The sequence below is a fragment of the Sinocyclocheilus rhinocerous genome, unplaced genomic scaffold (genome assembly GCF_001515625.1).
Source record: "Sinocyclocheilus rhinocerous isolate Xijiao unplaced genomic scaffold, SAMN03320098_v1.1 scaffold99, whole genome shotgun sequence".
NCBI lineage: Eukaryota > Metazoa > Chordata > Actinopteri > Cypriniformes > Cyprinidae > Sinocyclocheilus > Sinocyclocheilus rhinocerous.
Window position 1 is genome coordinate 606,817 of NW_015670981.1, and position 11,476 is coordinate 618,292.

At 36.4% G+C, this 11,476-nt stretch overlaps 1 protein-coding gene across 4 annotated transcripts in view; it reads left to right on the forward strand.

Moving 5' to 3' along the window:
* Positions 1 to 11,476, forward strand: part of LOC107734529 (GRIP1-associated protein 1-like) — a 46,975-nt gene that overhangs the window by 25,790 nt on the left and 9,709 nt on the right. For all 4 annotated transcript variants that reach the window (XM_016546508.1, XM_016546507.1, XM_016546505.1 and 1 more), the window contains 3 exons: positions 2,042 to 2,175; positions 4,558 to 4,674; positions 6,001 to 6,094. In XM_016546508.1, the coding sequence (XP_016401994.1) occupies positions 2,042 to 2,175; positions 4,558 to 4,674; positions 6,001 to 6,094 (345 nt within the window). The remainder of the gene's footprint in view (positions 1 to 2,041; positions 2,176 to 4,557; positions 4,675 to 6,000; positions 6,095 to 11,476) is intronic.

The window sequence follows — 11,476 nt, forward strand, 5'->3', positions numbered from 1 at the left end:
CACACACACACACACACACACACACACACACAAACACACACTTTCTCAGAGAGATTTTGGCATGTGTTTTGGTTCACTGGCCCAATCTGTGGGGGGAAGAAGGTCACAACTTTGCACTATATATTTAGTGTTCATTGTTGTATTCTATTTATAATTTTCTTTTTTTAAAAGCAACATTTATAGCTCTGCTCCAATAACTAGTGAGCTTGCTACTACCTAAATAAACTACCTTCTAAGGGAGCATCTCAACAGAAATGGAAACTCCAAAAGAGACTCAACTCAGTTGATTCCAGTGGAGGTTGATTTAGCATGCTGCTAAGCTAACAATGTCATACTCTGAAAACATATAGCATACAACTAATGGATAAAATAGCCAGCTTTTGATTAGACTATTTATGCATACTTTTTTGGTATTGAATAGTATAACAGTATATTTATTTATTACATATTATTGATTTTATTCAGTCTGTAAACCAAGGTATCTCAGAACTTTCCTTTTGAAACGGCCTTTGTGTTAACACAACATTGACATCTTAAAATGCTGTCTAAGTAGGCAGCTTACTAATTTTTGGAACAGAGCTTATATATATATACACACACACAGTATATATATATACACACACAGTATGTATATATATATATACACACAGTATATATATATATATATATATATATACACACACAGTATATATATATACACACACAGTATGTATATATATATATACACACAGTATATATATATATATATATATATATACACACACACAGTATATATATATATATATATATATATATATGTAAATATGTTCAAATGTTTGGGGACAGTAATATTTTTTAAAATGTTTTTGGAAGAAGTCCCTTATGCTCACCAAGTCTGCATTTTTTTATTATAAAAAAAAATACAGTAAAAACAGTAATATTGTGAAATGTTATTACAATTTAAAATAACTATTTTCTCTTTTAATATATTTTAAAATGTATTTTATTCCTGTGATGGTAAAGCTGAATTTTCAGCATCATCACTCCAGTCACATGATCCTTTGGAAATCATTCTAATATGCTGATTTGTTGCTCAAGAAACTTTTCTTTTTATTTAAAATAGTTGTGCTGTTTAATATTTCTGTGGAAACCATCTTACATTTTTTTTCAAGATAATTTAATGAAAAGAAAGTTCAAAAGAACAGCATTTATTTGAAATAAAAATCTTTTGTAACATTATGAATGAAATAAATTATTCTAGTATACTGATTTGCTGCTTAAGAAACATTTCTTCTTACTATCAGTGTTGAAAATAGTGCTGCTTAATATTTTTGTGGAAACTAATAAATTTTTTTCAGGATTTTTTCAATAGAAATGTAAAAATCAACAGCATTTATTTGAAATAATGTTTTGTAATTATAAATGTCTTTGCTGTCACTTGTGATCCATTTCATTTGTTCTTGCTGAATAAAAGTATTAATCTTGCTGAACCCAAACTTTTGAACATTAGTGTATTCCATACAATTAAATGTTACATAAAATGGATGGCGTCTAACTTTTGTGAATTGTTTACTTTGTAGATTCTCGGTCCGTGAGTGCAGGTATTAATGGATGACGTTCTGCTAAGTAGCCTGTAATATGTTAGCATGCTTAGCTCTAGTATAGATTACTCAGTAGTGATTCCTTGTTTGTTGACCTACGTACTCTCTGTAGATTGCAAATGCAGTTTTATTATTATTTCGGCCTACTAATAGTTGCCTTGCAGTAACTAGTTGTTGATCAAAATAGCGGTTACCTGTTTCTGGAAACTGCTATTTTATAGTATCTAGGACTGGACAGTATTTCAGTATATTTTCAAACAAGATAGAAAATGAGGCAATAGCATTCATATTAATATACTTTGATGTTGTAAATGTTTCTGACACATAAAAAAGTACGTTGAGTGAGCTGCTGCAGGAAATATGCACAATCTAACCCACTGCCATTTTCTAGCTCACCTACAGCGCTTAGTGATTTATGCTGTTAAAATATTCCTCTTTTTGGGTCATGTATATATTTACAGGTCTGGAGGAGCTGGTGTTGTCTGAGATCAGTTCGCCGAGCCATACGCAGCAGACGGGTGACAGCAGTAGCATCTCCTCCTTCAGCTACAGAGAGATCATGAAAGACGGGGCTTCGGCTCCCAGCACCAATAAGGTAGAGGGGGCCAACGACCCTTGCAAATACTGTCGCCACAGTTGACGCTTCCTTTTCTCTGGCTCCCAGGAGCATTTCTGACCTCCAGAAGCGTTTAAAGGGGTCATAGGATGCTACATGCACTTTTACAAGTTGTTTGAACTGAAATGTGTGTTGGCAGTGTGTGTACACAACCGCCCTATAATGATAAAAATCCACCCATTGTTTTTTTTTTAATCTGGTTAAATGTTTTCCCCTTTCTCAAATCGAGCTGATCTCAGATGCCTGTCTGTGTGACGTCACAAAAACAGGCCCCTCCCACGATAGTTTGACAGACTGGACTGGCGTCTTACCTTAGACCCGCCCTGAGTGAGCTGTCATCAGTCCGCCATTGTTTCACCGCTGGAGCAGATGTAGACAAGAATGACTCCTAAGCGATTGAGGTGTTTTGTTGTTGGATGTAATAATGAACATAGCAGTCTTCATTTACTCCCGACATCTGAGCCGCTGAACTCGTAGTGGATTACGTTTGTTTCTGAAGCGAATGCGCCCCCGAACTACATAAATGCATCTATGTTCGCGCGAATCATTCATGATCCAGCCTCATCTACAGAAGAAGTGAGAGTAATGTTTTGTAATGAATCTTTGCAAATCGCCTTTCCTAATAATGTGCTAATTAGCAAGTTTCACGATGAATGCGGCTAAAGTAAACAGTCCCTCAGAGAGCGGCTCGGAAGAGAGGGGCGGGGTCAGCAGAGCTCATTAACATTTAAAGGAAAATGCTACAAAAACGACTTGATCTGAAAAGAGCTGTTTTTGACAGGGTAAAAAAAGGTGTTTTTCACACTACCATTGAGAAATTTTAAAGGGGTCATATGATGCTGCTAAAAAGAACATTATTTTGTGTATTTGGTGTAATGAAATGTGTTTATGCGGTTTAAAGTTAAAAAAACATATTATTTTCCACATACTGTACATTATTGTTTCTCCTCTATGCCCCGCCTTTTTGAAACGCGTCGATTTTTACAAAGCTCATCGGCCTGAAAAAGCGAGGTGTGCTCTGATTGGCCAGCTATCCAGTGCATTGTGATTGGCCGAATACCTCAAGCGTGTACTACCATTGAGAAATTTTAACCAAACTATGTTACAGACTTTTCATTAAGACCTTAAAGAATCATATCAACTTGTGGAAAATGGGCATCCTATGACCCCTTTAATAAATTCCTGAACAGTGTAAATTCCATAAATATCCTGTGCCTGTGAAGAAACAGGGGAGAAAATAATGGTTGTCGTGACATGCTGGACTATCTTGAGGGACATGAGTGTGGTTTGGTGAAGAAAAACACAAACTTTGAGGTACATTTGACTAATTATTGCTGTTTTCTAAGACTAGGAAGTTTTAAACTTCACCATGCAACTCATCCCTCAACATTTGTGCTACAGACATGAATGGTGCCTCAATCATAAATCATCTAGTTGACTTTCAAATGCATTTATCAAAGCACAGACTCCCATTTTATGCCATCAATTTGAAACATAATGCATATCAGGCATGTTTAAGATATGTTTAAGGAGAATCGTCATCAACCTTCAGTAAGGGAACTTCATTTTTTTAAGCCAGAGGGAAAATGAGACTCATGGGACGAAAATAGTGTACACAGGGGACGGCGAGAGTCTCTGGGACGAGTCGACTGTCATTTGATTGGATCGTCTCCAGCTCCTTGAAACGCCCTGAAACAAACTAAGGGACAGAATAGGACCACCACATGTACAAGGCTGATGGAATTCCTTCCTGTGACTTTCATGTGACGTTGAATGACACTGTGTTAAATGACAGAAGTTTCAAAGGGATAGATCACACAAAAATTATTTAAAAAAAAAGAAAAAAGAAAATACCCGCATCTTGTTCTAAACCTACATGACCTTCAGTGTTATTTTAGTATTACTTATATGCTGTTATAGTATTTATTACTATTTTGAAGTAGTTTTGTTTTAATATTTTCAGTTTTAGTTATGTGCTTTTGTCATAATTTTTTTGTTATTTCTATTTAGCTTTAATTTATTTATATTTCAGTTTTTGTTTTTAGTAAGGGTAGTACAATAGTACTGCACTTTTGGTTCTTTAGTACTATTTTTAGCTTTAGAACTTGAACATAAATTAGTTTCAATTAGTTGTCAAGGCACATTTCTAATTTTCGTTTGTCTTAATATTTTATTTTATTTTAACTTTATTTCAATGATCCAAAATTATTTTTAATAGTTTTAGTTAACAGTAACAACGCTGATGACTTTCTGTCTATTTAATCCCATTGCTAAAACATTCATATTGGTCTAAGCTGGTCTTGTCAGCATATTTTTAAGTAAAAAAGATGTTTCAGTGAAGTTTTATTTCTCTTTCCACAGTCCAACACCAGCAGCCCTCAGTCTCAGCGTCCTGCGGACCTTTCGGACGACGAGGTCAGTGAGCTCTTCCAGAGGCTCGCCGAGGTTCAGCAGGAGAAGTGGATGCTGGAGGAGAAGGTATGACGTTTTAACCTTCATTGTAGTCTCATGTTACTAGGAAAAGTTGAACTCTCGTGGAACAGCCCAGGTTTGCAGTACTGCACCAAACCTTCACCCGGCCAGTTCTGCTGTGTGCTCCATAGGGGGCTGTAAGTGCTGAATTGTGTCTTTGGATCATGAAATATGCATGCAGATATTGATGTTTCCACATTTTAAATCTTGGTTAGTAACTATTGGAATGGAAATATGTAGTTAGGGCTTTGACAAGTTACATCACCCTTTCTGCTTCAAAGAGACATATTACTGTAAACTCAAACATGTCAGTGCCACTCATATGCTGTTTCATAAATCATCTGGATTTCATAAAATGTCTTTTAGAATTTTTTTTTTTTTCATTTGTGAACTTAAGATTAAATATAAAATAGTTGATACATTTGTTTAAATTGATGTTTGATGCATGTTTAAATAATTTTTTAATTTAACCTTTATTTAACCAGGAAAGAATTAAATTAATTCTTAAAATTAAATTAAATTAAATTAAATTTAAATTATATTAATTACAATTTTTATATTATCTATGTATATAGTTAATCTTTTATTTATTTATTTTTTTATATATACATATATGCTACCATTGAAGTTTGGGGATAGTCAATAGTTTTTTTCCAAAGAAATTAATACTTTTATTCATCAATGATAAATTAAATTGGGTAAAAGTGACAGTAAAAACTTTTAGAAAATTTTCAAATAAATGCTGTTCTTTTAAAATTTCTATTAATCAAAAATTCCAATTCAAAAAAAAAAAAAAAGTTTTCACCATTTATCAAAATAAAAAAATAATATTTATTACACAGCAAATCAGCATGTTAGAATGATTTCTGAAGGATCACGTGACACTGAAGACTGGATTAATGATGCTGAAAATTCAGCTTTGCATCACAGGAATAAATTACATTTGAAATGTATTCCAATAAAACAACAGTTATTTTAAATTGTAATAATATTTCAGAATATTACAATTTTTACTGTACTTTTGATCAAATAAATGCAGCTTTGATGAGCAGACAAGACTTTTTTTTCACATTATTGTAAAGATAATTTACATAGCTGAAATAATGTATTTTCAGTCAAATTAAATAGACTAACATTATTGTGATATTAATTTATAGCAAAATCGACTAAAATGAATGAATTTAAAGAGCCTTTTCTAAAGATAAAACCAATCGCATTGGCAGTGATCACAGTGTCCACACCTGTGTGCTTCCGTATCAGTTTATCACACTTTCGTGTGGTTGTTGCGTGTGGCAGTTTATTGCAGATCTTATCTTTGTGCTCTCTGTTCAGGTGAAACACTTGGAGGTCAGCTGCTCCTCAATGGCCGATGACATCTGTAAAAAGAGTGCCATTATTGAGACGTACGTCATGGACAGCCGAAGAGGTAAGCGGCTGTCTCTCCCTCTTTGTCATTCTTCACAGCCTCAGACGTGCTTGTTTTCTGAAAGCACCTGATGTGTAGATTTACAGATGAGGTCAGGTGATAGGTGATACTGATTGTGCTTTTATTCTAAGGAGTATCAAACATGTGGTTGTCACTTTTGTTGTGTCCGTGTGGAAAAAGACCCCGAGCTATTCAATAGTACAGGTTTGTTTAAAATAAAGGACTGTTTAGACTGATGCAGAGACATTTCATAATTTTCTTCTTTTATTGTACAGTGTGTATTTTTTTTGTTCTATTTTTATGTTTGCACTCATACTTGCATACTCTCCCGCTACATGTTTTATTGGCCCTATTTATAATGCCACTATTTTGGTGCCACTGTCTGTACAGTTCTTAGGTATTCTTTGAAAAAGCACTTTGCAGCTGAAAATAATAATAAACTTTTTTTTTTTTTATGTAAGGGACATATGAGTGCAGACTACTGTGTTTTATTTCTGTGTTGCTTTTGATGGATTGGAATTGAACAATCTGTCTATACTTTTAGTGAACATTGACACCAAGAACAGATTGAGTCTCTTTCTATCTAATTGCAGTAGTTTTTGCTTTAGTGGTTTATAAAATCATTTGGTGAGAATATCATTACTGGGGTTCATTTGTAGTAATGATTAATCAATAATTAACTGTGTTCTGGCAGCTGAATGAGAGAGTGCTCAAATTAATGGCAAGATATGAGGAAGCATCTTTTCATAAATGCAGTCTTGGAGTATATTTGCTCAACAAAATTACCTGGATTTAGTACAAGATCCATCAAGGCAGAGCAAAAGTTTGTTTGCTACAGACACACATTTCAACATATATTGTTTCATTTGGTTGTCATTTAAATTATTTTTTTGTAATATTTATATTTTATTTCAGCTTTATTTCAGTTAACGAATATTACTTTTCATATTTTTTTATTTTAGTTGTAGTTAGCAAAAACATTGAGTGCCACATCTATTTCTGAAAGAGATGTTGGTACTAGTTTTTCTTTAAACAACTGAGGGACATTTTTAAGTAATTTTCTGTAGTAATCAATCAGTCGGTCGATAACTTTGAATGAATGTTCCCTTAAATTTGTCTTTATTGTCATAGATGTTGCACAGGAAGTAATTCAATTCAAATTTATTTGTATAGCGCTTTTCACAATACTCATTGTTTCAAAGCAGCTTTACAGAAAATGCATGTCTACATTACAAATATCTATAAACTCTCTTTCTATGAACTCTCTCTAGCACTCCTTCTTTGTGAAATTTCAGTAAAAGTCACTTTTCCAGCAGACTGAACACACTCCTGACACATCATGACCCGTTTTTACAATTTGGAACCATCCGGAGCAGTTTTTGACAGCTTGGTTTGCTTGTGTGCATGAAAAAAGTCAAACTCAATAATATTGGCAGGGATTCTCTCATAGAAGTTTGGTCTAAAGCATTGGATTTCTGCACTCAAACTCACAAAGATCTTGTAAAAAAAACATTTCAGTCCCCTGAGAAAATGGCACTGGTACTTTTCAACTGCCATAGAGCCTCAAACTGGAAGCCCATCCTTAGTTCACCAACAGAAACTTTAGATTTATGTAAAAGTTAGACTTAAATAAAGTTTTATAGTTGTTTTATACTTGTATATTTGAGGTGTAGTTGTTAAAATTTTTATTTTTTTTCTCTTTGTAACACTTAACAATAAGTTTCAATTTGTTAACAATGCAGTAGGTATCATGAGCCAAAAATGAATAATACTTACAGCATTTATTAATCTTAATGTTATTTTTTATATATACTAAAACATTTTAACATTTCAAGTTGTATAAATTGGCATTAGCCAGTGTATTATGAACAAACATGAATTAGCAATAAAAATAATGTTTATAAATGAACATTGAGCTTGTTGTAAAGTGTTACCATCCAGCCTTCTGCAGTCCATTATGATGTTTGTCAAGGTGTCACATGACCGATTTCCACCTTCTCTGTGACCCCTTTGAATCAAATGGGCTGTTGTTGCACCTTTAAGACTTGTATAAGTAAATGAAATCTGATTGAATAACCTGAGTAGTTCATACTGTTTTTCAGCAGCCCAAGCAAAGTAGCTGAATACTAAACAAGTGTGAATGTAGGTTGGTCATATGTTAATGAGCTCGAGGTTGTGACATCATAGCCATGAAGATTTTCTGAACTAAACAGGCAGAATCTTAATTAAGCTTCGGGTGAATAAATACATAAAATTGGTGTACACAAAGACTGCATTTGCTCATCAGCATCCTGCAACAACATAAGAGACTGTGGTTACCATTTCAGACTTTTTTTTTGCCTCATTTAAAGCAAGGATTCTCTTGTGTTTTACTGCGAACAGAGTGGAGGTGGTAATGTTGCATCTTCCTGTCTTTTTCCCCCCATGTGTTCTCCTGTTTTAATTTCATGACTGACTGATTTAACATTTAATGGCAGAGTCGATTCCATTAAGGCTGGTGTCGTCTAATTGTAAATATTGTCCTATAAAAGTTTAAGATCTCTGCTCCTTTGGGGTGTTGGGATAGCTCACAAAACAGGCGTGTTCATGTAAAGACACTTTTTTGCCCATTACAAGGTATCTGTAGAGAGGTGAGAATTGAGAAGAGTGTTTGGTAACAATGTTTTGTTTAGTTTTAAAATTAATACAAACTTTGAAAGAATATGATGCATGTGGCCATATTCCATTTATACTCTTCATCTCAGCCCAATGTGATCTTTAATGTGGCAGCAAGTCTCCTGTTTATCCGTTTCCATCTGGTTCAGGTCTAACCAGGATAGTCTTTCTGAATAGCATTGGAAGTGAACCATTTACTCCTACAATAATTGAGGATAGTCCCAGGGAGATGTAAAAATGGGGAGGTGGAGACTCCATAGAAAAAAATGAAGAAAGGATGCAGAAGGTAGCAGCACTAGATGAGAGCTGACATTAGCAGGATGTAAATGATTCAGAATGCCGACATGCCTCAGTGAACCCAACACTCATCCTCAATAATGCAGCAGAAAGACTGAGCACCCCTCTTGTCTCCTCTCCTCCGTCCTCTCTCCCCTCCCTCTTACTTTATACTTACCCAAGTGCGGCTCGCCGTAAAATCATGCCAGTGATATAACAAATTAAACAGTGCGACATTTTATCTCAGACGTAGCCTTTTGAGTCCGTAGCGGTTTCCGTTGTCACCAGTGTGTTGAGGAAATGGCAAGTCAGGAAGCACCTCAGATAAACCAGATGTATGCCACATTGGGGGTATTGTTGACCCTTCACTTGCCAGAACTTTCTGCAGTATTCTTCCCTTCAAAGTGGGGACTGTATAGAAGATGCTGCGGATTAACAGTTGGCTTGCGACATTGTGTAAATTAGTCCCACAAACATGGAAACGCTTCTGCGGTATTTCAAGGCACATGTTCCCAGTAATGCAACCCCAGGATAATTACGTATTCGTTAAGACAAATCCTGAAAATTGCAACCATTAAGCAGCAGTGGACAAATATATATGAATGTTTCATTCAGTAGCGGTTCCCATTTTTTGCCAATTTGTCGAGGAAATGGCAAGTCAAGGATGGCTCATATGTATGCCACCTTGGGGGTATTCTTGACCCTTCACTTCCCAAAATATTCTGCCACATTCTCCCCTTCAAAGTAGGGATTGCATAGAAGAAACTGCGGATTGTAAAAGGCACAACAGTTTTACAGCATTGCGCAGATCAGTCCCACAACTGTGGAAATGCCTCTGTTGTATTTCAGGCACTTATTCCCAGCAATGCAACCCCAGGATCATCCAGTATTCGTTAGGACAAATGCTGAAAATGTCAGCCGTTAAGCAGCGGTAGGCAATTATAAATGAATGTTTCTCTGTAGAGCTTGGCATGTGTGTGATGTAAGACAGCTGTAGGATGGTTTATTTGCGCAGCCTCCACTAATCAGCTATGCAGCAACATGCCGCAGTCGCGTGTGCACAGCCTTCGCTCCGCCTAAGTGCTGCTGGAAGAAGTCAGCTGGGGTGAGACGCTGCTGCAGTCTGGAAACCCTCTGCCTGCCTACTTGTACCCTGTTTTAGACCTCTACTGAAGCGTGAAGTAAGCTAACCTTTCAGTGTACTACGGCCTCTCCCTGCTGCATCATTTAAGGAAGAAACTATCCTTATCGCGTGCCCTATAGCTCCAGAACCCACTGAGATAATGGGAGCGAGTGTGAGTCACAGCAGAATTATTTTACTTCCCTCTACAAGCAAATTTGGTCCACTTTAGAGTGAATTACACCACCGGGAGTGGGTGCTAATGGGCACTCTACTTGTCGAGGTTGCAAGAACAAATATGAGAAGAACAGATCATCGATATCCACACGGATCCCTCGAAAGAAGGAGTGACATCTGTAACTGGGAATAACACATGGCTGCAAACAGGAAGAATCCTTGTTGTCGAGATGAAATTTCCTGTTTGCCCCCTGGCAGAGGTTTCAGTTAAGTGCCGTGTCTCCAGTGAGAGATGGCTGAAAGGTCGCAGCCGCCGTACAGGATCTGCCAGTTTGACTGATTCAGGACTGGTGACTCCTGCCCCGGCCTGAGGAGATTCCCAGTGAGGCTTGCTAAGAAGTGGCCAGTGTTTCTGTGGGGTTCACATGGTAATTGTATGCTTGCTGTTATCTTGAAACTTGCATTGGTGCTTCAAAGCCTGAAGAGGACATTCTTCAAGGCCAAGCTCTGGCTGGCGTGATATTCCACTGTAACATCACTATCTTCACTTATCTTTTTATTCTTACATGCAGAAGACCCTTTTTGCTCTTAAAGGGTTAGTTCACCCAAAAATGAAAATTAGCCCATAAATTACTCACCCTCAAGGCATCCTAGGTGTATGTGACTTTCTTCTTTCAGACGAATCCAGTTGGAGTTATATTAAAAATTGTCTTTGATCTTCCAAGCTGTTTAATGGCAGTCAGCGGGTGTGACAGTGCATCAGTCCAAAAGAAGTGAAATAAAGTGCATCCATCCATCCATAATAAAAAGTGCCTCCTACGGCTCCGGGGGGTGAACATAGGCCTCCTGTAGCGAATCGATGCGTTTTTGTAATATTTAAAAGGTAATAATCAATTTAATCTAGCTTGCGCTCACTGTTGTACACGGAAGCAGCTCCGGGCGGATGACGAAGGACGTTGGCGTTGCGCATGTGCCGCTCAGAAGTGACAAACGCGGAAGCGCAGGGGAGAGATCAAAACAAAACATCGGTCACGAATTAGAAGTACAAAACGAGGATTTGTAAAGAAGAATGTCGGAGGATTTCGATATAAGCCAAGAGGGAGCTGGTTTTCCTTTGCTAAAGTAAGGAAACTTTGCTTCCTTTGCTCCTGTTA